General features: G+C 41.7%; 1 protein-coding gene across 1 annotated transcript; it reads right to left on the bottom strand.

The window, feature by feature from the left end:
• YWHAQ (tyrosine 3-monooxygenase/tryptophan 5-monooxygenase activation protein theta) lies at positions 1-27,785 on the bottom strand. Its single transcript, XM_084792527.1, has 6 exons — positions 27,641-27,785; positions 26,908-27,242; positions 6,748-6,871; positions 4,821-4,984; positions 3,894-3,989; positions 1-1,082 (listed from the first exon to the last, which is right to left on the bottom strand). The coding sequence occupies exons 2-6, from the start codon at positions 27,199-27,201 to the stop codon at positions 1,023-1,025; spliced, it is 738 nt and encodes a 245-aa protein (XP_084648653.1). The 5' UTR covers positions 27,202-27,242; positions 27,641-27,785; the 3' UTR covers positions 1-1,022.

The following is a 27,785-nucleotide window of genomic DNA, read 5'->3' as shown; positions in this document are numbered from 1 at the left end:
TGGTTTTATAAAATGTAGTTTTATTTTATGTTACTCTGCTGTTACATAGGGCATAACATTTTCACAAGGCTTTTTTGGGACTACAGTCAATGATTAGCAAACACACAATATAGTGGTCCAACTCTCTAAAGAACAATCACTGGACAAACTGGACACCCTCTCACATGTGCACATATCTGCATGGAAAAGTACTAAAGTTTAGACTTGGACTTGTGTACTTTATTTCCCCTTCCTAGTGTATTGAGAAAGGACATGCATTTTAATTTGCCCAAAGCAATGCTTGTATTCTGGCAGCAACATGCTACTTCTATTACAAGGTAAAGTGAATACCAGAGCTACGAAGGCAGGAGGTGTAAGTGAATTTTTATTGGGAAGGAAGTTGTCAACTTAAACAGCAGCAAATGAAGAATGCATAAGGAAGCTCCCTGTTGTCACAGACAGATGTAACCTCCAGAACATGTGACATAGGAGACATTTCAATCTGTGACCCCAAGCCCGGATGCATTGAGTGCTTTCCCATTCAATCTAACACTTCTGGATTCCTACTGAAAAAGGAATATGTAGTAAGAGCATGGAAAAGTTGCTTCAGAAAGGAAAACCCCAAAGAAGGGTCAGAGCAGGAATGTAGAAATCAAGTTATTATTACAATCACTTTAAATTGTAATGCACTACATTTCTGTATCTTCACAGTAATACAAAACACAGCCACTTGCAGAACTGGTTCAGATTACTTAAATACCAACTGTGCTGTCAGTCCTCTACACAAGTGTCTGGAAGTTACTCGTGTTTATATGAAATGAAGCTATTGATACTTTTCTACAGCAGTAACTGCACACCAGGAAGGCCGAGACAACACAAACCAAGGGATGGAGTTTTCCCAAAGCTGCAGTGTGAAAAGACTATGAACAGTTGATCCCATACACATGAATGGGCTTCCTTGCAAGAGGAAATCCAAGTGGAATAAGGAATGGAGATGTAAAAAGGTTTTCTTGAGGGGAAGGAGGAAGGCGCCCTGGATGCCTTTAGTTTTCGGCCCCCTCTGCTGCATCACATTCTTCGCCTGCACTGTCTGAAGTCCATAACTATAGAAGAAAAAGAGAATCATGGTGAATATTACTTCCATCCAGACATTCTTTAAGTCTTTTAAGTCAATCCTTTAAACAAGAGGATGGCCAAGACAACCTCTTCTCAAACCTGAAACTATCAACCCTTCAGAAAGTAGCCTAACAGACATGTATAAAACCACACACACATGCATGTATACATACATATGTACATATGTATACTGTGGGCAGTACCACTGTCTACAGGTTCCTCCTTTAGCTCCTGCTTAGATTTCCTCAAGGATGGACTATAACATGTAAGCCAAATACACCACCTACTCCCCAACCTCAGCACCACTATCAGGGGCTGGGAAAACTGCATTTATTTTATAAAGCATCATTTCCTCTTGTTCTTTTTCTGTTGAGTATAAGATATTATCCCATCAAGTTTACTTGAACATACAAAATGATGTATGTTCAAGCTTGTCTTTTATCAATTCCTTCCTTTGTTTATGTACTTTGGGTCTGAAATAACCCCACAGGCTTACATGTTTAGTCTCAGCTTCTCATATTGTAGCTTTAGAAAGGTAGCATAATCCTTTAGAAGTACCAAGTTAGAAAGCCTGAGTGGCTGGATGTGGTCTCTCACGCCTTAAATCCCAGCACTCGGGAGGCAGAAGCAGGCGGATCTCTTGAGTTCAAGGCCAGCCAGAGCTACATAAAGAAACCCTGTCTTGAAAAACCAAAACCAAACCAAAACCAAAACCAAAAAAAAAGGCTGGGTGATTGTGGCAGTGCCCTTAAAGAGGACTATCTCTTTCCTGTGGCTGCCAGGAGAGTTGTAGGCCTTCACTTCACATGCTTCTATCAAGCTGTTCAACACAACACAGTCAAGCTACCAATATGGACTGAAACCTTTTGTGAATCAAACTAAATGTTTCCTTGTTCTTTTTTTTTTTTTTTTTTTTTGGTTTTTCGAGACAGGGTCTCTCTGTGTAGCCTTGGCTGTCCTGGACTCACTTTGTAGACCAGGCTGGCCTTGAACTCACAATGATCCACCTGCCTCTGCCTCCCGAGTGCTGGGACTAAAGGCATGCGCCACCACGCCCGGCTTGTTTCCTTGTTCTAAGTTGTTTAATCTCAGGTCTGTCACAAGGACAGAACTAATGTATCCTGCTTAAGAATTAGGTAGAGGAGCTGGAGAGATGGCTCAGTGGTTAAGAGCACCGCCTGCTCTTCCAAAGGTCCTGAGTTCAATTCCCAGCAACCACATGGTGGCTCACAACCATCTATAATGAGACCTGATGCCCTCTTCTGGCCTGCACGTGTATATGCAGACAGAACACTGTATACATAATAATAAATAAATCTTAAAAAAAAAAAATTAGGTAGAAAAGCCAAAGAAAAAGATAAATCACGCTTTAGCTTACAAGCAGAAGCAGAGTAAAATTAGGTACAGGCTTCTGTACTGGTTAGTTCTTTTCACTTCTGTCAACTTGACACAAGCCAAAGTCATCTGGGAAGAGGGAACCTTAACTGAGGCAATGCCACCATCAGAATAGGGCATTTTCTTGATTAATGCTTGGTATGTGAGGGCTTAGCCCCACTATAGGAAGCGCCACGCATGAGTATGTAATTCTTTAAAAGCAGGCTGAGCAAGCTATAGAGAACATGTCAGTAAGCAGCACTTCTCCATGGCCTCTGCTTCAGCTCCTGCCTCCAGGTTCCTGCCCTTACTTCCTTCTATGATGGACTATCAATTCTAAGCTGAAATAAATTCTTCCCTTCCAAAACCTTTGTGCTGTCATGCTTTCTCACTGCATTATAATGAGAACTAAGAAACACTCTATAAAATATTCAAACACAACAAAATTCACCAAGGAAAAAAAAGGTTTTTTGTTGGTGGTGGTTTTTTTTTTTTTGTAAAAACCTTTACATGCATAGGCATTTTACCTGCATACTATGAGTATAGTGCCCATGGAGGGCAGAAGAGGGCATTGGTTCCCTTAGGACTGGCATCAATCCACTGTGAACCACTGTGTGGGTTCTGAGACTCAAACCCACTGTCCTCTGGGAGAGCAACCAATGTTCTCAACCACTGAATCATTTCTCTAGCCCTACCAAATAAACTTCTATTAGAATAAGCTGCTTTGTGTGATTTTACGAGATTAAAACACCTATAAAATCCCTAATTTGCTATACCTAATTTATCCAGAGAAAAGAAATATTAAAATTAAACAAGCTCTCTATATTAACTGTTATCAACATATTTGGCCAAGTCAAACAGCAATGTTAATACTGTATTCCTCCTACAAGCTCAGTACATTTCACAGGAAAGTCTGATAAAATACCTTGTCACCATGAAGACCTTTCTCCAAATTATTAAACATTAATTTTTATTTTATGTGCATTGGTGTTTTGCCTGTATATGTCTCAGATCTTGGAGTTACAGACAATTGTAAGCTGCCATGTGGTTACTGGGAACTGAACCCGAGTCCTCTGGAAGAGCAGTTGGTGCTCTTAACCGCTGAGGCATCTCTCCAGCCCCCCTTTCCTCCAAATTTTATAAGAGACTATATAGCTCTAGCCAGGCAGTCATGGTGCACACCTTTAATCCCAGCACTCAGGAGGTAAAGGCAGGGGGATTTCTGTTAGTTTAAAGCCAGCCTGGTCTACAGAGTGAGCTCAAGGACAGCCAGGGCTACATAGAGAAATCCTGTCTCAAAAAACAAAAACAAAGCCAAGAGAATACAGATTCTTCCATAACGGTCCCCCACCCAAAGATAGGAAGATCAAAATGAAGTTGTTATTGTTTCTGAAAACAAAGACATTTAATAGTGAACAACTCACTGTTAAGTTGTCTCTAAGCAACTGCATGATGAGGGTGCTGTCTTTGTAAGAGTCTTCGTTCAGTGTATCAAGCTCTGCAATGGCCTCATCAAAAGCCTGGTAAAGTTAACATTCACAGTGAGTAATACATTCAGTGACAGAAGCTGCAAACACAACTGTCGGTATGGCCACATTATTCTATGGGGTAACACTTGGTGCCTTGAGGAAGCAAGTGCACCTGTAATCCCAACACTCAGGGAGGCAAAGGAAGGCAGATCAATTTGAGTTCGAAGACAGCCTGGTCTTCAAAGCAAGTCCAGGACAGCAAAGGCTGTACAGAGGAAACCCTGTCTCGAAAAACCAAAGATTTTGTGAGGGTTCCTCAATGCCTCTCCCATTTAGGAGACTTCTATCCTCACTTTTCCTTACTAAATCTATACTACTCCAGTTCTTAAAAAAAAAAAAAAAAAAAAAAAGAATGAATTAAATATAACCTAAAATTCACTGTAAGTACTAATATAAACAAACATTTCTTGGTTCTCTCACAAGACACACAGTATATTTTAACACGTAATACAATTCTTACAAGAGCTAACATGTAGTTATGCTGCTCTCTGGGACATCTGAGGGGAATGCGGGTTTCTAGTGCTCAAACTTAGCAGACACTCCTTTCCAGTATTTGATGCTTCCTTCATCAAGTTAGTCTTACTTCTTTGACCACTTTGCCTTCCGGGCTTTTTAGTCAGACACTACTACTTAGAATCAGTGAGAGAACCATGTTGGGTGCGCGCGGGGGGGGGGGGGGGGGGCGGGTTGAGGCGGGGGAAATGGGAAAGACGATTATAAAAAGAAAACATCTACCACAAAAGAAATGCCTTCCTGAGCATCTAATACCCAAGTATCTCAAATTCCTTAGCCAAAAAGGGATATCCACAACACAGATCTTACCGTTTTGGCCAGTGTGCAGGCAAGCTCTGGATTATTAAGGATCTCATAGTAAAATACAGAAAAGTTAAGAGCCAGACCCAGGCGGATTGGATGTGTAGGTTGCATCTCTTTCTTACTTATATCAAATGCCTCTTGGTAGGCTCCTTGGGAATTATCTATCGTTTCTGTGAGTTGGAGAAAAAGGTTTTTTTTAATTAAAAGATTTATTATTATGAATACAGCGATCTGCCTGTATGTACACCCGCAGGCCAGAAGAGGGCACCAGATCACATTATAGATGGTTGTAAGCTACCATGTGTTTGCTGGGAATTGAACTCAGGCCCTTGGAAGAGCAGTCAGTGCTCTTAACTTCTGAACCATCTCTCCAGACCCAGAGAAAAAAAAGTTTTAAACACAGCAGTAGAAGTATCTATCCAATATACAGCATGCTAACAACTTTAATATATGTACCAACTCTGAGTCATTCTGAGTCACCACAGCTCCAGTATATTTAAATAAAACTTATGAGGACTGGCAAGATGGCTAGAAAATAAACATGCTTGTACCAAGCCTGACAACTTGAGTTTGATCCTTAGAACCTACATGTCCTCTGATCTCCCTGTTGGTGCTGTAGCATTCGGGCACACACACAATTAAGAAATGTAAAATTTAAAAAAAAAAAAAAAAGGAAGAAGAAGAAAAGAAGAAAAAGAAGAAAAAGAAGAAAAAGAAGAAGAAGAAGAAGAAGAAGAAGAAGAAGAAGGAGAAGAAAGGAAAAGAAAAAAGGCCTATCTATTCATATAGGTCATTTAAATTTACTGTGAAGTCTGAGCAAACCATACACTCATCTTCTGTCCCCTCCCTTCTTCAAAAGTTGGTTATAAGCATCAATGCTTATATGCTCCTCTGAAAGTGCAATGTGTAAAACTGAGCCTGACGGAAAAGGCCCATTCCTTGCTACTTGGCAGGGGAACTGAAGTTTCATGGCCTTCCTGAATTACAAAGTGAATTCAAGGCCAGCCTGGGCAATTTAATAAAACCCTGTCTCAAAATTTAACTGAGGTTAGGAACATAGCTCAGTGGTAGGGCACTTTGTCTAGCATGTACGAAAACCTAAGTTAAATTTCCAGCAAAATAATGATTACTAATACTTTTAAAAGAACTAGGGACGTAGTTTCAGTGGTAGTCTTCACCAAGCATATATATAGCCCTGGGTTCAGAACACCCCACCCTATACCCTCTACACATAACCCACCACCTCCTACTTCTATGTTCTACATATAACTTAATGAGAAATATAGAATTATTAAGCATATATAAAGAACTCTGGAGCTATAATTATGACAAACTTCCAAAACATGAAAGATTAAGCCTATAATATCAAATCAATGGTTGAGTCCTTTGATGGATAGCATAATTGGGATGTGATGGGAACTAGGAGCTAAGGATTAGGTAAAGAAAACAAGTTAAAGGGGCTGGAGAGATGGCTCAGAGGTTAAGAGCATTGACCTCTCTTCCAGAGGTCCTGAGTTCAATTCCCAGCAACCATATGGTGGCTCACAACCATCTATAATGTGATCTGACGCCAGACAGGTGTACATGCGGGCAGGATATTGTGTATATATAATAAATAAATCTTTAAAAATACAACAATAATTTTAAAAGGTAAACAGGTTAAAGGAGTGTTTCCTGAAAACATATACCTTGTCTCTAGCTATCCCCAAACCTCTTGCTTATTGGCGGCAATGCGATGAGTAGCTCTGCGCCATCCTATCCTGTCGAGTTCTGCCTACTTCAGGGTCTACTTTAATGGAATAAGTGAGCCATGGGCTAAAACAGTAACTCTCTCCTCTAAGCTGGTTCTCTCAGGTATTTAGTCACAGTGACATGTGTACGCGTTCCCACTTCTGACATAGTCTGGGTTAACTCATGGGTTAAATATACTTACGTTTTCGATCATCACCACAAGCTACTTCAGCAAGATACCGGAAATAATCTCCCTTCATTTTCAGATAGAAGACCTTACTCTCTGGATTAGTTGCATTGGCTATTAAATACTTATCCAACAATTCCTAAAAGAAATAAAACAAACACTAGTAAATAGTCATTTAATAACAGACAAGAACTTATAATGGTTATACTTCTCCCTATCACTCCTGGACATGAAGCATGCTCTTTTTTGTTTTGGTTTTTTGAGACAGGGTCTCTCTGTGTAGTCTTGACTGTCCTGGACTCGCTCTGTAGACCAAGCTGGCCTCGAACTCACAGTGATCGGCCTGTCTCTGCCTCCCTGAAGCATGCTCTGCCAACAGGCTGTACTCTAGCTTCTCTGGCAGGCTTTAAATGATTCAGCCCATAGCTTATAGCAAAAAGCACAGATAACACCAAACATTGTCCTTTCTGTAGGCTATTTCCCCAATATTAACTGATGCCTGCTTAGGTGCCATGTACCTGAAATAAGGATACTGCCCTCAAGAAGTGCTCAGTTGGTGAGAAACACCACAGAACCATACACCCAAGTTTTCAAAGATGTATGAATGAAGTTGGGTGTGATGGCATATGCCTTTTAATCCCAGGGAAACAGAGGCAGGCAGATCTCTGTGACTGAGTGGCCAGCATGGTCTACAGAGTGAGTCCAGGACAGTTTGGTTTTTGAGAAACGCTGTGTCAAAAAACAAAAACAAAAACAAAAAACAAAAAAAGTAGGAATGAGATGCTATAAAAGCACAGGCTCTGCAATAGGAAAGGTGGCAGGGAGAGTTGATAATAATGCACTATGAAGAAAATGAAGATGTGGGGCCATTTTAAGGAGAGAACACCAAATGTTTAACTTATCAAGTATGAGGAGAACAATACAGAGAGCACAACTAAGTCACTACGGTTTAGAATGGTGCATTCAGTGTCCTCTGCAGGTGAGTGTCTGTCCAAAGAAAGTACGTACAGGGTCTGCAGACTAGATTTAGAAATGTGTACAGAAATTTGAGAGCAACTTTTATGTCAACTGGATCTGAACTGATTAACTTTATTAAGAGTGGTGCTGGGTCCCTGTCTCAGAACACCGCCCCCCCCCTGCTGCCCTCCCCCACAAAAAAGAGTGGTGCCAGGGACCAAACTGGTACAGGTCCTTGCACATACTCTATAGAAAAGAGATAATCCCTAAGGGATTATAGGTGTATATCACCACACCTGGCTTGTCCGTCTGTTATCTCTGATTTCTTACAATGTTATTCTGCATTTAAACCAGTGACCTAAACAGAAGTATTTGTGATGACTAAAAATACAAGGTCACATGGTATCTCTTTAGACTATTCATTTTACTTGATATTAAGCAATTTAAAATTTTAATTCTTATGGTATCAACACTTACATAATAAGTGTTCACTGCGAATACAACCAATCAAAAGAAGTCAAAGCCTAGAATAGTATCACATGCTATGGGCTCAGAAAATAAAACAGTAACTGACCTCAATTCAGTTTGAGAAGCTGAGTAAAGAACAGAAGCACATGTTTGCATTCTTTAAAAAAAAAAAAAACTAGATACTATCTGTTAACAAGCTATAAAGTGCCAACTATGATATACACTGGAAAGTCTGGAAAATAACCCAGAGTAAGACTTTTAAAATTAAAAAATAAAAATAAAAATAAAATCTATTACTCAAGGAAAAGATTATTTCCGGATCTCAACACATGGGAGGAAAAAAAAATCTAACAAAAAATGCCCCTAACAAAATACAACCATTGTATTGTACGTCAGTTTGATGGAAACAGAGAAAAGCATTTAAAATCTTTAAATTAAAAAAACTTTAACATGAGGCTGTAGAGATGGCTCAGTGGTTGAGAGCACACTTGTCGCTCTGTCAGAGATCCTGGGTTCAATTCCGAGGACCCACATGGTGGTTCACAACCATCCAATCCAGGAGATCTGATGCCCTCATCTGAACTCTGTGGTACCAGCCACATAAATAGTACACATACATACATGCAAGCAAAACATTCATACACACAACTCTTAAACAAACAACAACCAAAAATAAAAACAAACAAACAAACAAAAAAACGAAAACCAACAACAAAAGCCCTTTAACCTCAAGTTTCATTTTATAAAAGTATCAAAACTATGCTCAAGTTGGAAAGTTGCTGAGCCAGAAATGTAGCAAGAGGTCACACCAAGGGCCAACCCCAAAGTCTTGGACTAAAAAAAAGTGCTACCCCCGCAGCACCATGCGTGAAAATGATACATGGTATTCTGAAGACCAGACTTTAGGAACTTCAGCTCGTGGGCATGTTGGTGCACGCCTTTAATCCCAGCACTCGGGACGCAGAGGTAGGTGGATCTCTGAGTTCGAAGGCCAGCCTGGTCTATAGAGTGAGTCCAGGACAGTCAAAGCTATGCAGAGAAACCCTATGGAGGGGGGGGTTTAATGAGAGAGAGTGAAAGAGAGGGAGAGAAGGGGGAGAAAAAGAGAAAGCATGCCTTCAGAAGGGAAGAAATAAATCATTTACATTTACAGTTAAATTTTTTTTCCTATTCCTGGGCTGGAGAGATGGCTCAGGGTTGTTAAGAGCACTGTCTGCTCTTCTAGAGGTCCTGAGTTCAATTCCCAGCAACTACATGGTAGCTCATAACCATGTGTAACTGGTGCCCTCTTTTGGTGTGTAGGCACACATCCTGGCAGAATACTGTATATGTAATAAATAAATAAATCTTTAAAAAATGTTTTCATATTCCTAATTACTGAGAGTCCATCTATGTAGCAAATTCTGGTACTGAGCTCAGAATCCTCCTGCCTAAGCCTCCAGAATTAAGGCTTACAGGCATGAGTGTCATAGCTACTTCTATACATTATTTGTATTTTAATTCATATTGTAAAGTCTTCAACCTGGAAACTGCAGGATCCTGGAAGATTTGAAGGACTCCCACTGGGCTTCCTCTGGCACTGGCAGTGTTAATTGACTGAAAGGTGTAGAAAGCAAATAATGTTTGAGAACTTTAAGATGTCAGTACACTACTCACAACTAACTGCCAGATGATCTGGTAACTGAGAATACTCCAGAGCAGTTCTAAACCTTCCTAATACTGCTACCTTTTAATACACTTCCTCATGTTGTGGTGACCCCCAAGCATAAAAGTATTCCATTGCTACTTCATAACTGTAATTTTGCTACGGATATGCAGATTATCCGAAAGAGGTCCAAACCCACAGGTTAAGAACCACTGCTCTAGGAGGCAGATGCAGGCGGATCGCTGTGAGTTCAAGGCCAGCCTGGTCTACAAAGCGAGTCCAGGATAGTAAAGGCTACCCAGAGAAACAAACAAACAAACAAACAAACAAAAAAGAACCGCTGCTCTAGATCAAACAAGAACTCAAGAAAAGGATGTAAGTAATTTACTCTCAGAAAAACAAGATGGGAGTAACAAGAACACAAACCACAATAACTATAAGTTGAGAAATGTGTCTGTCAGGCCAGGCATGGTGGAGTACACCTTTAATCTCAACAATAGGGAGGTAAACCCAGGCGGATCGCTGTTGAGTTTGGGACCAACCTGGTCTACAAAATGAGTCCAGGACAGGCAATGATACACAGAGAAACCCTGTCTCAAAGACAAAAGAAAAAGAAATGAGTCTGTCAAGAAATATCACCAAGGGCAAATGTAAATCAGTAATGTTTCCTTTTATTACTTGCTCCCATGTCTTAGAAAAAGAGCTAGAATGACAAACCCTGTTAGTAACTTAAAAAAAAAAAAGATTTATTTATACAGTGTTTTGCTTGCGTATACACCCACCTGACTAAAGAGGGCATCAGATCTCATTATAGATGGTTGTGAGCCACCATGTGGTTGCTGAGAATTGAACTCAGTACCTTTAGAACAGATAGTGCTCTTAACCTTGAGCCATCTCTCCAGCCCCCATTAATAACCCTTTTTTTTTTTTTTTGGCTTTGTTTTGTTTTTTGAGACAGGGCTTCTCTGTGCAATAAAGCCCTGGCTGTCCTGAACTTACTTTGTAGAGCAGGCTGGCTTTGAACTCACAGAGATCTACCTATCTCTGATGGGATTAAAGGTGTGTACCCCCATACCTGGCTCCATTACTAACTCTTAAAGGCAATCCCATTTTGCATGTCACATCACTTAAATTTTTTTGCTTTTTCAAGACAGGACTTCTCTGTGTAGCCTTAGCTGTCCTGGACTCGCTCTGTAGACCAGGCTGGCCTCAAACTCACAGAGATCCACCTGCCTCTGCCTCCCGAGTGCTGGGATTAATGGTGTGAACCACCACGCCCAGCACATCACTTAAATTTTACCATTAGCTAAAGAGCCATTTTTGTTTGTTTGCTTTGGAGACAGGGTTTCTATTACAGAGCCCTGACTGGACTCTCTTTGTAGACCAGGCTGGGCTCAAACTCACAGAGATCCACCCGCCTCTGCCTCCTTGAGAGCATGTGTAGGATTTAAAATCATGTGTGGGATTAAAGGTGTGTACCACCACACAAGCTTAAAGAGCCATTTTTAAAAAGCATTTTTACTTGTGATGTATGGGGTGTGTGTGTGTGGGGGGGGGGGTGTATTGGCACCTTCAGAGGCCAGAAGAGGGTGCCATAACCCCTGGAACGGGAGTTATAATTGGTTTTGAGCTTTGCTGGAAAGCCAACTCAATATCCCAGGAGAGTAACTGTTCTTAAATGCAGTCATCTCTCCAGCTCCTAGGAGCAGTTCTTTAATGTTCAGCAAACAAACATATTAGCTGTAACAACTACCTATACATATTAACCCCATCCATTTAGAATGTTCACTTTAAAGTATCATTGTTGCCTCCTTCCTTTTCCTATTTGTTTCTTTCAGACAGATGCCCTTTTAACTAATATCAAGGCTTTCTTAACTATCTTAAAATGAAATTAGTAGGTAACATGTATCTACACAGAAAAAACTATGAATTTCAGTATCTGAACTTTCATATATATAAACCATAAACACTGTATAACTGAATTTGTAACTTTGAGAATTACAAAGAATATAATTATTAGCTACCAACTTGTTGAAGTAACATGAATGACCTCTTCAGTTATGTTACAATTAAAGCAAAGTACAACCCTCTCTTCATTTAGCAGTTATGTTCCTATATAATTTCTTGGTCATTAAAACAGAATGAATTGGGCTAAAGAGATGGCTCAGAGGTTAAGAGCACTGGTTGTTCTTCCAAAGGTCATGAGTTCAATTTCCAGCAACAACATGATGGTTCTCAACCATCTATAATGAAATCTGGTATCCTCTTCTGGCCTGTAAGTGTATACGCAGGCAGAACACTGTATACATAATAAATAAATCTTTTAAAAAATCAGAATGAATTATATCTAAATATTTCAGTATATACTAGAGTTGAGCAGGATCAAGCTCCAATAGTTTTCTGTTTCCTGGAGGGTGGGGAGTGGGAAAAAAAAAAATCACCTCACAATGGCAAGTCCAATTCAAATTTAAATCTAACAGAAGCGTTCCTCCTTACACTGATTGTATCTGCTCTTTGCATACAAGCATTGACTCCTGCTGAATAATGGATAATTCATGTACTTTATATAAAAAATGGAAGTGAAAAATAGAAGTTTTCCCCACAATTCCTTAGACATCTAGATCTTCATTCCTGCAAGACAGCAATTACTACTAGCTTCTTGGATTTTCCCCTAAGCTTCAAAGCACTTAGAATCCACTTTTGATTCTCTCTTCCATGAGTTAGCACATTATCCTACACCCCAGTCTCTCCATATTATAATTCCTCTAAAATATCTTACTTGGGAGGCAGAGGCAAGAAGCTTTCTCTAAATTCAAGGTCAGCCGTGTCTACATAAGTTCCAGGACAGCCAGGACTACATAGAAGGCCCCTGTTTCAAAAACAAATAAACTATTGAAGTTGGGCTATGGGTGCATATTATTCTCTTTATTTTTGCGTAAGCCTTTTATTATTTCCTGAGATAATTATTAACATTAAAAATAAAAGAAATCATGAGGAAAAAACAAAATAAATTAAGAAAGAAGTGTGTCTTAGCTACTTTTTTTTTTCCTTTTGAAGGTCTGGACTGGTGTTTATTATGCAGAAGAGAGGAAAGAAGGGGATTCCCTCACCATAGTTTCCCTTGGTACAGAAAATTTGTGTCTTGTGTGGAGGTGAGAAGGTGGTGAGCACAAGCCCCATTCCAGCAGCAAGAAAGGAAGAAAATGGTGTCCCCTCTCTCAGGCCCCAGGGGCATTCCACTTATTCAGCCAATGCCTTTTGCAGCTCAGATATCTATAGGCTCCTGACCTCAGTATTGCCTATTCACCACAAACACCCTCTGTCCTGACAGTCACCAGAGGCATGTGCTGACCAAAGACCATAGACAGGTGCTTGAAAAGAACATTTGTGCCACACTGCAGCCAGAAGCTAGACGCTGTGCTGACCAGTTCTGAGATGATGCTAACTGCCTGCTCATATTTCTCAAGGTCCCCAGATATGCCAAACTTGTCTGGAAGTCACTGCAGCCCAAGTCAGTGCAGAAGTCACTGCAGCCTTAGCTACTTTTCTATTGCTGTGACAAGACACTTATTTAAAAGAAGCATTTAGCTGGGGGCTGGCTTACAGTTTCAGAGGGTGAGTCCATGATCATCATGGCTAGGAGCATGCCAGCAGGTATTTGGAGAAGTAACTGAGAGCTTACATCTAACCTACAAGGCATGGCAAGTGTGTTTGTGTGTGGTGTGTGTTTGTGTGCAAACAACTGGAAATTGCAAGGGCTTTGAGCCCACCAATGGTGACACATCTTCCAACAAAGAATATATCTAATCCCAATCCTTCCCAAACAGTTAAACCAGCGAGGGGCCAAGCATCTAAACTATATACACCTATGGGAGCTATGCCCACATAAAGCACCACAGGGCACTTGCTTTTCCAACACATATACTAAAATTAAGAAAGCTGGGCATGGCAGTGCACACTTGTAATCCCAACACTCAGGGAGGCAGAAGCAGGCAGATCTTTGTGAGTTTGAGGCCAGCCTGGTTTGCATAGCAAGTCCAGGACAACCAAGGCTACACAGAGAAATCCTATCTTGAAAAACCAAAAAGGAAAGAAAAGAAAAAGAAGAAAGAAAAAGGAAAAGAAACAGATGGGAGAACAATACAGCTGTGACATCTATTACTCCAATTGCCAGAATTCCTTCAGCGGGTCTGGCTGGTATCTCCATTTCTTAGAACTTTCTGGAAATGTGTGACCCTGCTGAGGTTGTACACTCAAGAGAGTAACCAACCTCCTGATAGGTCTGTAGTAGTTATACTCCAGTACTAGACACTCCAAACTTTATTGTTGTTGTTGTTTTAGAGACAGGGTTTCTCTGTGTAGCCCTGGCTGTACTGGAACTCATTCTGTAACCAGGCTGGCCTGAAACTCAGAGATCCCTCTGCCTCGATCTCCCAAGTGTTGGGATTACAGGCGTGTGCCACCACGCCCAGCCCAAACAAACTCTTAAGAAAAGAAAACTTGGAGGTAGGGTTTTTTTTTTTCTGTTTTTTTTTTTTTTTAAAGAATAAAAAAGATATAAACCAGGCAGTGGTGGCACACTAATCCCAGCACTCAAGGAGGCAGACCTCTGTGAGTTCGAGGTCAGCCTGGTCTACAAAGACAGACCAGGGCTAAACAGAGAACCTATCTCAAAAAAAAACAAAACAAAACAATGGGGCTGGAGAGATGGCTCAGTGGTTAAGAGCACTGCCTGCTCTTTGAAAGGGCCTGGGTTAAGTTCCCAGCACCCATATGGCAGCTCACAACTGTCTGTAACTCCAGGATCTGACACCCTCACACCAACACACATAAATTAAAATTAAATTTTAAAAAAATATTAAAAACAAAGCAAAACAAAAAGATATAGATAAAAGAAAATTAGCAAAGTAGAGAACATGTTCAAAGAAACTACTCAGAGGGACTGGAGAGATGGCTTAGAAGTTGAGAGCACTGGTGGTTTTTCCAGAGGACTTGGGTTCAATTCCCAGCACCCACATGGCATAGTATCTATCTGTAATCTGTAACTCCAGTTCCACGCCTTCTGACACCCTTATGCAGATATATATACAGGCAAAACACTAATGAACACAAAATAAAATAACATATAAAAAGAAGGACGGACGGACGGACGGACAAACTCAAAACATGCAATGTTTTTTCAGTATTCCAACAAAGACTTAATTTTAAGACCAGCTCTCTGGGAATCTCCTAGGGCTCTAAGCAGCACCCTGGAGCTGCTGGGACATGCAGCCTCACTAACTGAACAACTACCAGATTCTTAACCTTTCTAGTATGAAACAGCTACTGTAAGAGTACCAAGACCACATCTAGTAAGCCGGCTAGTAAATCTACCTTTTAATGTATAAGTTATTTTACCAGTTCTGATCTTTTAGAGAACCTGACTAATGTACCAACAATACAAGTGCTATTTAAGATATTCATGGACATGACTGATTCATGCCCATGTTAACAGTTGACAAGCCCTTTTTTTTAAATTTAAGATTTATTTATTACTTATATAGTATTTTGCCTGCATGCCAAAGGAGGGCACAAGATCTCATTATAGAAGGTTGTGAGCCATCATGTGGTTGCTGGAAATTGAACTCAGGACTTTTTGAAGAACAGCCAGTGCTCTTAACCTCTGAGCCATCTCTCCAGGCCCGACAAGCCCATTCATTCTACTTTTACAATTCTATACTTCAGTCTCATCTACGAAATTCACTGACAATCTACCTCACAGTTGTTGTAAAGATTAAATGAGTTAATACAACACTACTTGGTTTACTACTATCCTTCAATGCAAGACTGTCTGCCTAATTACTGACATCTAGATCAGTCACTGGGACTTTCAGCTCTAATTTTAACCCTAATTTTATTGTTTTGAGACAATATCATGTAGTCCATACTCACAAGTAGTCTCAAACTGATTATGTAGCCAGGAATGACCTTGAAGTTCTGACACTCCTGCTTCTACCTACCAAGCACTGAGATTACAGGTGTGAACACCACAACCAGGTGCTATGGGTCAAACCTAGGCTTCTGTACATATTAGACAAGCAATCTTATTAACTGAGCAACAGCTACAAATCATTTTCTAAAATTTTCTCTTCCAAACCCAATCTACCAATTTTTCTTCTATTTCTTTTCAGAGCGCACTCAGCTGACTTAGCCCTAAGGCTGGCATTGTCCTACTGCTTCTTTGATTTTATTCTCCCTGCCTTCCATATAGGGACTGAAGCCTCAGAAGTAATTTTCTCCACGAAGACTGCACTTAAAAGCCTCAGACAAAGAAGTGTAAGAAGACCTGGGAATACCTATTTCCTCTCCTTTAGTTATAAATCACTAACTGAAAGAGATGTAATCTTGTCTGTATTTGCATTTAAAATATGTGTATGTGTATAGTAAATTCATAAGAATAAAACTTAAGTACAATCTGGCCACATAAACAGATTAACAATATAGATGAGTTTGTCAGAACAGTGGGAATCATGGAAAGAGGAAAGGGACATAGACATTAATGGTCCAGGGCGACATGAATCATCAATGTACCAAACAAATCCATCCCAGCTGTGAAGATGATGGCCTTAAAAACATTTCAGAAGCCACCCAGTTCCTTTTGTTCTAAGGCCAGTTACTAAGCAACTTCCTTATTACAACTGGATCTCCTGTGAGTTTTATTTGCCTCCTGACTGAAAACATACTGGCCATGTCAGCACCAGCACTATCACCATGCTTTTCTTCCATATAAATGGGAAAACGTTTTTAGTCATGTGCACTTGATTACTGTGATCTATGCTTGAAAACATTTCTCCTCCTAGATATGTCTGAGCTTCTCAGGCTAAAGGCAACAGCATAGTCTGCAGTATTACTTATTTCTACTAACTGCCCATCCTACCTCCTTGGTACCCAGGCTCATCACACTACCTTTGATTCCCCACTTGTGTATACTCTGTAACTCCAGCACCTCCAGCAAAGCCTTACCCTAACTTTAAAAGAATAAATAACAACAACAACAAAAAAAGTGTTTTTCTAGCTCCACTGTTTATTAAAATTCAAAAAGGTCTAGAGCATTCTTTAATGCCTCTCTGGAGAACGGGGGGGGGGGGGGGGGGATTATTTGTGTAGACAGAATATCTTTTGTAAATTGTTAAAAATTTGAGGATTTGATCCTAACAGTAAGCAAACACCTAAAGCCAAAATTAGTGCCATGAATCAATGAGAGCTGTCAGAAACTTAATATACTACCCAGGATTCAACTGAGTATAGATTACTCTAGCTACAGTGAAAATAACAATAAACTAAAGTAGTTCACACAGTCAACCGGTTATTTTTGTGGCCAAAAGATGAACAGACAAGAGGGGGTGTGTGTTAAGTTTGCCATAAAAACAGAAAAATGTCCCTTCCCCAAAGATCTCTCAATTTCAAATCTCTAATTCCTCTCTCCTGGTCCATAAAATCTCCAGCCACCACTAACACAGGCAAAGTAAGTGTTAGTATCAATATCTGTTTTGAAGCACAGTGCTGTCTCAGAGACTATAGTCTTTTATGAACAAGGTCTCTCTCTCTCACACACACACACAGAAAGAGAGAGAGGGGCGGAGAAGATACTCTGTTATATAAAACGTCTGTCCAGTCTCTGCTTTAACTAGCAAGCTGTGATGGTTATAGAAGTGTTGGGATGCATAAGGTTCAGTCTCTGACAATTAGGCAATAAAGAAAAGATGTGTGAACTGCAATGTGCTCAATAAAGAAATCATTCTTGTCCCTTCAAAGCAGTTGTACCAATTTTGGATATTATCAGGGGAAAAAAGTCCTGTCTGACTTCTGCTGAATTCCCATGTTGGCAGCTGAGTACGAAGTAGTTATAACACTGTCTCGCAAAGAATTTAAAGATATATATATTTTAAAAAGTTCTTTGTACTTGTTAATTAAAAACTATTTTACACAACCAGCATTTCTTGTTTGTAAAGAAAAGAAACAAACACCAGTGCCTATACTTTCCCCTTCAACCACAGAATTTCAAGGGAAAAGATGCAATAAAAGAGGGGAAAGATCTTGGCTCACACCTAAGTAATCAAACTAAACAGGTATTCTGATACCTGAAACAAAGGAAGCTCAATAACAAATAGGTCAAAACTGCTTGGTTAACTTGGTTCTGCTACAACCTATAAGACTACAAAAGACAAGAAATGACTTGTACTAGCAAGGACACCAGTGCACTTTCATTTAGCTTGTCTTTTGTATGTCTAAGACGTAGTAAAGCACTATGGGATATAATGAAATCTATGGCTGTCCATTATCTATGTAGGTATAATTCATGTACTACTCCTTACAGCCAACTCAATCAGCTTTGTCTCAGAGCACCCAATGAAAAAGTACATAGCAGCCAGACGTGGTGGCGCACACCTTTAATCCCAGCACTCAGAAGGCAGAGGCAGGCGGACTGCTGTGAGCTCAAGGACAGCCTAGTCTACAAAGCAAGTCCAGGACAGCAAAGGCTACACAGAGAAACCTTGATTCGATAAAAAACAAAACAAACAAAACAACAACAAAAACGAGTTAATGAGCCCTCTCAATCCATTTATCAGTTAAAGGACTAAAAATATAGGAAGAGGCCAGATATGGTAGACATATTAGCTGTCCCATATTCGTAAAAGGCTACCCTATGGAAGCTTTATTTAAAAAGGAAAAAAATTTTGCCCCAGCCAGGCTGTGCAGTAACACACACCTTAAAGCCAGCACTCAGGAGGCAGAGGTCAGCCTAGTCTGCATAGTTCGTTCCAGGACAGAGCTACACAGAAAAACACTGCCTCAAAACAAACAATACCCCCCTCCCTGGGGGAAAAAAAAAACTTGTCCCAACACATGATTCTACTTGAAAAGGTAGGTATCACCATTAACCCACACGCAGCACAAAATGCACTGCAGGCTCACCATCAGATCACTGCAGCTTGTTGACAGGTCAGCCATGTATTTTTCTTTCTTTCTTTCTTTCTTTTTTGGAAGATTTATTTATTTATTATGTATAGTACACCTGCAGACCATAAGAGGGCACCAGATCTCATTATAGATGGTTGTGAGCCACCATGTGGCTGCTGGGACCTTTGGAAGATCAGCCAAAGTTCTTAACCTCTGAGCCATCTCTCCAGCCGCAGCCATATATTTCTAAACTATGGCTTTTAATTTTGTAACTTCTCAGAATGCAGTGACTACACTTCTCTGCTCTCTAATGGCATATTTACACCCCAGTCTGTAGCATTCTGACACTCCCTACCAAGATAAAGCTCCACTGTTTCCGATTGGCCATTCTAACTGTACAGAACTTTACTGAGATTTAAATAGTTTGTTTAGAACTGTGCAGGTGTTTGAGTGGCTTTGTTAGTAAAAGTACGGAACACTTTAAAGAAACACATCACATCACAAGGTTCAAAAACAATGGGCCACATACTCCAACTATCAACAGCAGTTTTCACAAAGGAGGAGAATTATGTATACCTTTCATTGTCTTCCTAAAAAGACTGAAGCTATTAGTTTCTTCCTCTGTGAAAAGTTTGTCCAGATGTTGCTAAAAGTCCATCCACACAGCATTGAGAGGATAAAATACTCTGGCTGAGAAACACTGATCTAATTTACACTAACGACATTCCATTCTGTTTTGCTTTCTCTCTCTCTCTCTTTTCCCATTGTCCATGCTAAGCAAGCACACACACTGATACACCCAGTCCTCTCCATTCACTCATCAGGGTAAAACCTACAAAACTTTTTTTTTTCCTTTTTGGTTTTTCAAGACAGGGTTTCTCCGCATAGCTTAGCTGTCCTGGACTTGCTTTGTACATCAGGCTGGCCTCAAACTCACAGGCTTGCACCACTGTGCCAGGCCTACTAAGCTTTTGGCAACAAGTAACTTACATAACCCAAGGGCAAAATGCCAAAAGTTAAGACTAAAACTTTGTTATACTTGTATTTAATAATAATGTAAGTTCTAGTCATTTCTGTCCAAAGACCTGTCTTCTCCCTCCAAAGTTCTAAGTGTTAACTCAAATTTCCCAACACAGAAAGTCATACATACTACAGTCAGCTAGCATGGATTTAGGACTACTATGTTTCACTTCTTGTGAAGACAACACAACTTAGGTTCCAATCTTTGTTCTACCCTGTACTCACTTGGTCACCTTGACCAGCCACTAACTTCCTTATGCTTTAGTTTTCTCAACTTTAAAGTAGAAATATCAACTTAACTCACAACAACAGAGTAAATATACAAAATGTTAGGTACAGAGTGAGAATGTTTGCCTTGCATTCAAGAGACTCTAGGTCCAATTCTCAGTATTTAGAACACACACATGCACGCACCCCACTTAAATTGAGCCTTACTAGAAAAAAAAAACTGCTGGCAAGTATAGCATATACTTGAGAGGTAGTGACAGGACCTAAGTTCAAGGCCCACCTTAGCTACACTTATCTCCTCAGTCTACTCCCTTTTTTTTTTTTAAATATATTTTTATTTAATTTTAATTTATGTCCGTTCATATGGGAGTGTCAGATCTTAGAGTTACAGACAGTTGTGAACTGCCATGTGGGTGCTGGGAATTGAACCCGGGGCCTTTTGGAAGAGCAGGCAGTGCTCTTAACCACTGAGCCATCTCTCCAGCCCCTCCTCACTCTACTCCCATACCCCAAAGCCCACCAATGTTATTTCACCTACAAACCTCTAAGAGTGGGCACCATCCTCAATTTGCAGATGACGAAACACTGATCTGCTAGTGATCAAGGCAATAAAGAAGCAATGACTTAAAAGCTGCCCATTTCAGAGCCCATAGTTTTCCTATTATACACAGAAAATTGCATTAAGATCTTTGATTATGGCAGACACGGTGGCACATCTGTAGTCCCAGCACTCCAGGAGGAGGAAGACTGGTGAATCTCTGAGTTCAAGGCCAGCCTAGTTTACAAGGCTGGTCTATAAGGTCCAGGACAGCCAAAGCTACACAGAGAAACCCTGACTCAAAGAAACAATAAACAAGTAAGTAGATAAATAATTCTGTGACTACTAATGATCAAGAATAATACATGTAGCCGGGCGGTGGTGGCACACGCCTTTAATCCCAGCACTTGGGAGGCAGAGGCAGGCAGATCTCCATGAGTTCAAGGCCAGCCTGGATTACAGAGCGTATTCCAGGACAGCCAAGGCTACATAGAGAAACCCTGTGTGTGTGTGGGGGGGGGGGGGGAGGGGAGGCGGGGATTAGAATAATACATCTGTCTTAAGCAAAAATAATGCCCAGCATGAGCTACATTTTCATTAGAAGAGGTTAATTTAAAACATAACTGGGGGGCTAGAGAGATGGCTCAGAGGTTAAGAGCACTAAAGGTCCAGAGTTCAATTCCCAGCAACCACATGATGACTCACAACAGATCTGGTGCTCTCTTCTAGCCTGCAGGCCTTACATCCAGGCAAAATACTGTATATATAATAAAACATAACTGATTTAAGATTATCACTGAAATAAGGTGAAGGAGAGATAAACCTGTTTTTTATTATCCCAAGTGTGGGATCGGAACGGTCTTGTGAGAGGCAGGTGAGGTTAATCCACTAGAAGACCAACCATCTTGTGCGGGAGCTTGACTGTTGCCAGCTGAAAAGATCCGTGAACAGACTCTGGGAGGAGATATATAAATGAGCCCAGAACTGGAGGCAGGGCTTTTGGAGACTTGGGATAGTTTTTGGCTGTTCATCACTGCCCTTCGAGAAGCTCCTAGACAGAACTGCTGGAGGCTCGGGGCTCCGGCTCCTGCTGAGGTTCTGAGTTCTGGTTACTCCAGGTTCCAGCAGAAGAAATCCTGATCATGCCAGGAGAATCTTTCCTTGGAACTGTTATCTTTACGGTTTTGTTATTGTGTTCTTTAATCCTCTTTTCCTATTGTTTTGGTTAGCCGGGTTATAAGTGACATATGCTCGGTTAATAAGTTGTAATAAAATATATTGGTTAAGAAAATTGAACTTACCATAAGGTTATACAATTGTTACAGAACCACAGAGCTTTCTAAACTGTCTACATTTTTATTTCATGTGACTCTTTTTACCGCCGCCACCACCTTTGAAATAGGAGGGATTTAGCTACACAGTAGAGATTAGCAGGGTAGCTTTTGATGAGAATCCTGAAAACTAGGATTGAAAGTATACACTTCCCCACTTATATACATCTTTTTTGAGACAGGGTTTCTCTGTGTAGTCCTGGCTATCCTGGAACTTACTCTGTAGACCAGGCTGGATAACTCAGAGATCCACCTGCCTCTGCCTCCCAAGTGCTGGAACTAAAGATGTGCGCCACCAGGCCTGGCATGTGATTATTAACATTATCCTTGACTCCTTCCTCCTTCTTCTTCCTCCTTTTTTTTTTTTAAGCTAGCTCTTGCTGCTTCCCAAGATGGCTTCAAACTCTGAAACCTGCTTAACCTCCCAAACAGCTGGGATTATAGGCACATTATCATTGCACTTGTCTCTGGCTCTTGTTTTTTTGAGACAGGGTGCCACAAAATTCAAACCGGGGTCACATTCACACACAATATAGCACAGGCTGATTCTGATCTTTCTACATCCACTTTCCAAACACTGAAATTACAAGCATGGGTCACTAACCTGATTCTTACTTTAAAAAAAAAAAAAAAAGATCAGAGTATGGACACTAGATTTCTCAAACTACCCCTTGTATTATATGGAAACTCACCTACTGAAAGTCTAGAACAAAGGGTATTAGAGTGTTAGAAGCAAAGGCTGTGCCGTACACACTTTAAGCATCTGGTTCTGTTTTTATTTTTTTCTTCTTTATTTAATCTAAGTATGAGTGCTCTATCTGCAAGTACACTTACATCCCAGAAGAAGGCATCAGATCCCATTATAGATGTGTTGTGAGTCATGATACGGTTGCCAGGATTGAACTCAGGACCACTGGAAGAGCAGACTGTGCCTTTAACAGCTGAGCCATCTCTCCAGCCCAAGCATGTGGTTCTTACTCCAAGGTTTGTAAATGATAGATTTTTGTTCCCAAGTCCCAGAGGGGACTTTATGAATCCATGATTTATGATTTCTTTGATTTGCTCTTACTTCACAATCAAGTTCTGAATTATTCCCAAACATGTTACCCTTGCTATTTAACCACTGCCGATTTTTCACTAAATTTTGCTCTGGTCAACAATCAAATCACTAATTCTGCACCACTTCTTCACAAAGCCAGTACACTAGTCACTCATTTCTACCATTTCATTTATCTTCGAGGTATGTGCTTCAACCTAGAATTATTTAGAGGTTGTCTTAGTTACTTTATTTGAGGATTACAGTTTCAGAGGGTCAGCTCACCATGATCATCATTGTAGACAGCAAGCAGCATACTGTCAGGCTCGATGCTTCAACAATAGCTGAGAGTTTACATCTTGGTCCACAAGTAGGAGATAGAAAGAGCCAACTGGAAGTAACACCCCAATGGCACACTTCCCCGTAACAAAACCACACCTCCTAATCCTTCTCAAACAGTTCCACCAACTAGGGATTCAAGCATTCAAATGGTGGCGCATGCCTCTAATCCCAGCACTTGGGAGGCAGAGGCAGGCAGATCACTGTGAGTTCCAAGCCAGCCTGGTCTACAAAATGAGTCCAGGACAGCTAAGGCTACACAAGGAGACCCTGTCTCAAAAAATCCAAAAACAAAACAAAACAAAAAAATGAGCCTTTGAAGGCCATTCTCATTCAAACTACCACACAGGTGGGAGTTACAGTAGAGGGGAATGGCAAGTCTCCAATTGTTATAACAGAAACTAATTTTAAAATCTTAGACCAATCCTCTGTGTTAAGTTATACTCACAGGCACATCCCTTACCTAGCATATTCAAGGCCTTGAGCTCCTGCTCCCAAAAATGAATTACTAATGTGTCAATCATCAGATTCTTGTTGACAGCCAGGCGGTGCTGGAGCACACCTTTAATCCCAGCACTTGGGAGGCAGAGGCAGGCGAGTCGCTGTGAGTTCGAGGCCAGCCTGGTCTATAAAGCAAGTCCAGGACAGTCAAGGCTACACAGAGAATCCCTGTCTCGAAAAAACAAAAACAACAACAAACAGATTCTTATTGACTAGTTTATCATTTCCTTGTCTGTGTGCTCAGATTATAAACTGGTCAGCTCACACTCAACCATGAAGCCCAGATGCAGCTAAACCACTAAATACATCTACAGTTTATGGTGGTAGGGCACTTGCCTAACATTTGCAAGGCCCTGAGTTCAATTCCCAGCACCATAAAAAGGGGTGACACTCAAACTTCTTCCTAATTTTTCCTTTTAACCTGCCCAAATTATGAGTCCTACCAACAGAACATTCAGAAAACTGTCCCTTAAGCCATATCCTGAATTCTCCCCAATGGCCAAGAACAGTAACAACCACTTCTAGCACTGACCTCTCAACTCTCAATATTCACCCTCAAACTTACTATCTCTGTCAAGTCTTATCTGGTGAGGTTTCTGTTTCCTCCTAACTATAGTGCATTTTACTCACAAACATCTTATAGAAATTACCTTATATATTTCCCGATATTATACACTACTAGAGGGCAAAAAAATCAATGGTTCTCACTTTTGTTCTTCCCTGTATTGTTTAACCTTTCACTATACAGCAAACTCTCCAATATATTTGCCAACCAAGACATGCTTTCCCAGGATACTTTTCCAAATTGGTCGTCAAAGCAAAATTTGGCTGAAGACACTATTAATTTTAATTTGTGCAGTGTGTATCAGATTAATCAAACCTACCTCTTCTATTTCTGTCTCAAGTAAGAAAAAGAACTGTCCTAATTTCAAGATTTCTCTATTAAAAGGATATGCATGCGAAGTCTCATAAGTCTGGTCACTCCCTCAAATCATATCATCAAAGGGAGTATGCACACATTTATACTACTATAAAACCCAAAACTTTCCAGGGCTGGAGAAATAGTTCAGTATTTAACAAACTTGCTGTTTCTCTTTCTCTCTCTCTTTCTTCCCCCGCCCCTGCCCCGCCCAGACAGGGTTTCTTTGTGTAGCTGTGGCTGACCTGAACTCACTCTGTAGTCCAGGCTGGCCTTGAACTCACAGCGACCACTGCCTCTGCCACCACCAGGCGCACATGCTATTCTTGTGGCGCACTCCAGACCCCAGTTCAATTCCTAGCACCAAAATGGTGGCTAACTCCTCCAGTTCTAGGGGAAGTGACCCCTGACTTTGTTCCAGCCTCTTTGGACAATGCAAACAATGCATCTCCATAAGTGGTACACATGTACACACACACACACACACACAATCTTAAGAAAGAATTTTAAGCACCTCAAGACGGAAAAAGTATTCCTTGGTGAGCCAGGCACAGTGGCACATGACTGTAAACCCAGCACTCGGGAGGCAGAGGCAGGCAGACTCTATGAGTTCGAGGCCAGCCTGATCTACAAAGTGAGTCCAGGACAGCCAAGGCTACACAGAGAAACCCTGTTTCAGAACACCAATTTAAAAATAATAATAATTTGGTCCAGAATTAAACTGCTAGTTTACAGAGAAAATCTGGTGATTTTGAACGGAACGAGTAAATAAATCACAAAGTGGTAACAACAGCCATAAACATATGCTATTATCTAAGTTGAATGTATTATCTCTTGAATGTAAAAACTCAAGAGCTGCCTCCCCCATGCTGAACAGGGTCTGAACCTAAGAGCACATATATGTTATTACAACAAAATCTCATCTTTATAAAGCAACAGCTTTTGGACTTTACTATGAACTCTGCTTCTTCTGGCCCCTAACATCTGTATCTAACAATCATGATCTTGTTGAAATAATCTCTTTTGTTTGGAAAAATGGGTAGGTTAAGTTTTTCTTTTTTGTAAGTTTAGGTTTACCCAACAGGGAACAAAAGTTTTAGGTTGCATTGGTTTGATGTGATGAAGCAAAGAAGGCTAGAAGGGAATGAAAAATGATTTTTTTCCTTCTCTTATGAAACCTTGCATGTTTGCCTTTCAAAAGGCACCTAAACAAGCTATGGAGCAAGCCTATCAGCTACTAGCCGCCTCTTAGAAAGGTGGCATGCAAAGAGCAAACCCAGCAGCTCCGCTACACCTGTCTAGGACTACATATCAATGTGCACACAATTCACAGAAATAACTGCAGCATTAAAATATTTGACACTCTTTCCAGGCCAGCCTGGTCTACAAAGGGAGTCCAGGATACCTAAGGCTACACAGAGAAACCCAGTCTTGAAAAACCAAAAACCAAAAAAAAAAAAAAAAAAAAAAAAAAGACACTCTATGATATGCTAAAGCGTGCTTTATTAGGAGATCTGTGCAATGACCAAGCTTTAAAAATGCTCCCTCTAGAAAGGATGAATCATGGCAGTCACCACCACAGGCAGGGCTGGATAGTTCAAAACCTGGAAAGCCTCCCTTGCCCATTCACACCAGAAACGCTCTTGTTCCTTTTCAACACAGCAGACTTTAAGTGAGATAACAAAGAGAAAAGCGCTATTGAATAATGACATTAACCAGGATGTAATATTCTTTAGACTGTATCCTAAACACACACACACACACACACACACACACACACACACACACACACACCCCTTTAGCAAGGAAAGGCTCAACATATTCTTACCTTAAAAAAATGAAGCTATGTTTATTAGATTTCCCATTTCTCAACCTTGGGGGGTGGGGGTAGGGAGAATACTAGCATCTCTATGTTAAAAAAAAGTCCCCATGCCGTCTCTCTATGATGTGAGGCCCCCAAAGTGACTGATGGTCCTTAAAGAACTTGAGATCTCACGACCAGTCTTCTGGCACAAGGTTAAAGAGAGCTTTTTCAGTCTGTGTGAGCCTTCGTATGAGGCTGTTCCCAGGTTTCTGTAACCCAGAGCCTCGGCAAAAGATTTACTTACGCTCGAGAAAGCTCTGAAACAATGTGTGAAGGAAGCCAGGGGGCTCATCTCACCAACTCCCCACGCCATCGAGAGCGCCACACAAAAGGGTCTCCCTCCCGCCGCCCCACTCCCCCTCCCCGCGGGCCCGGCCTCCCGGACTCACCAGGACCGTGGTGCAGATGGACCTCAGCTCCGACTCCACTTTCTCCCGATAGTCCTTGATCAGCTGCAACTTCTTGTCGGAGGTGTCGGTCTTCTGCTCGATGCTCGAGATGACCCGCCAGGCGGACCGGCGGCCCCCGACCACGTTCTTGTAGGCCACCGACAGCAGGTTGCGCTCCTCGTTGGACAGCTCGGCGCCCTGCTCCGTCACGGCTTTCATGCAGGTGGCCATGTCGTCGTAGCGCTCGGCCTGCTCGGCCAGCTTGGCCTTCTGGATCAGCTCGGTCTTCTCCATGGCGAGCGAGGGGCGAGCGCCGAGCCGGATCCGGAGTCCTCCTGAGAGCCGCGAGGGGCGGGGCGGGGCGGCGCCGGCGAGGACAAAAAAAAAAAAAAAAAAAAAAAAAAAGGAGCGAGGGGAGAGCACGTCAGACAATGCGGCTGGACGCCCGCTTTGTCTCCGCGCACGAGGCCGCGTCCCTCGGGCCTCAGGCGGGGCCGCCGCCGCCTTCCGCGCGCGCCCTCCGGCCCGCCCGCCGTGCCTCCCCAAGGCCGAAGCGCGGGCCCCGCCCGGCCCAAGATGGAAGCGGCCGTTGGCGCCGCACCTTCCCCCGTCCCAGCCCGTCCCTCAGGCGCGTGGTGGCCCAGCAATAATGAGGACCGCGCTCCGCCAACACCCCCGGCCCCAGCCCCGTCCCTCGCAGCGGCGGCGGCCCCTCAGCGGCGCCCGCACTCACCTTCTAGTCTCCGCGGCCACGACGCGAGTCCCACCACTTTGATCTGCTTTGGGCTTTAGCCGAGGACCCTCCCGTCTCAGCCTAGCGCGGAGCGGACGAGCGCGCCACCGGCCAATAGCGCTCAGCGCCTCCCCGGAGTGTCCCG

This window comes from Acomys minous, assembly GCF_964271855.1.
Source record: "Acomys minous genome assembly, chromosome: 8".
Lineage (NCBI taxonomy): Eukaryota > Metazoa > Chordata > Mammalia > Rodentia > Muridae > Acomys > Acomys minous.
The sequence above is the reverse complement of the archived record's forward strand: the minus strand, read 5'-3'. Positions and strand labels throughout refer to the sequence as shown.

Coding starts and splice junctions, on each gene's coding strand:
- YWHAQ (XM_084792527.1), bottom strand. CDS start 27,201: ATGGAGAAGACCGAGCTGATCCAGAAGGCCAAGCTGGCCGAGCAGGCC. Junction 6,872..26,907: donor CCATCTGCACCACGGTCCTG/GTGAGTCCGGGA, acceptor TATTTCTTTTAG/GAATTGTTGGATAAGTATTT. Junction 4,985..6,747: donor TTGTGGTGATGATCGAAAAC/GTAAGTATATTT, acceptor TCCAACTCACAG/AAACGATAGATAATTCCCAA.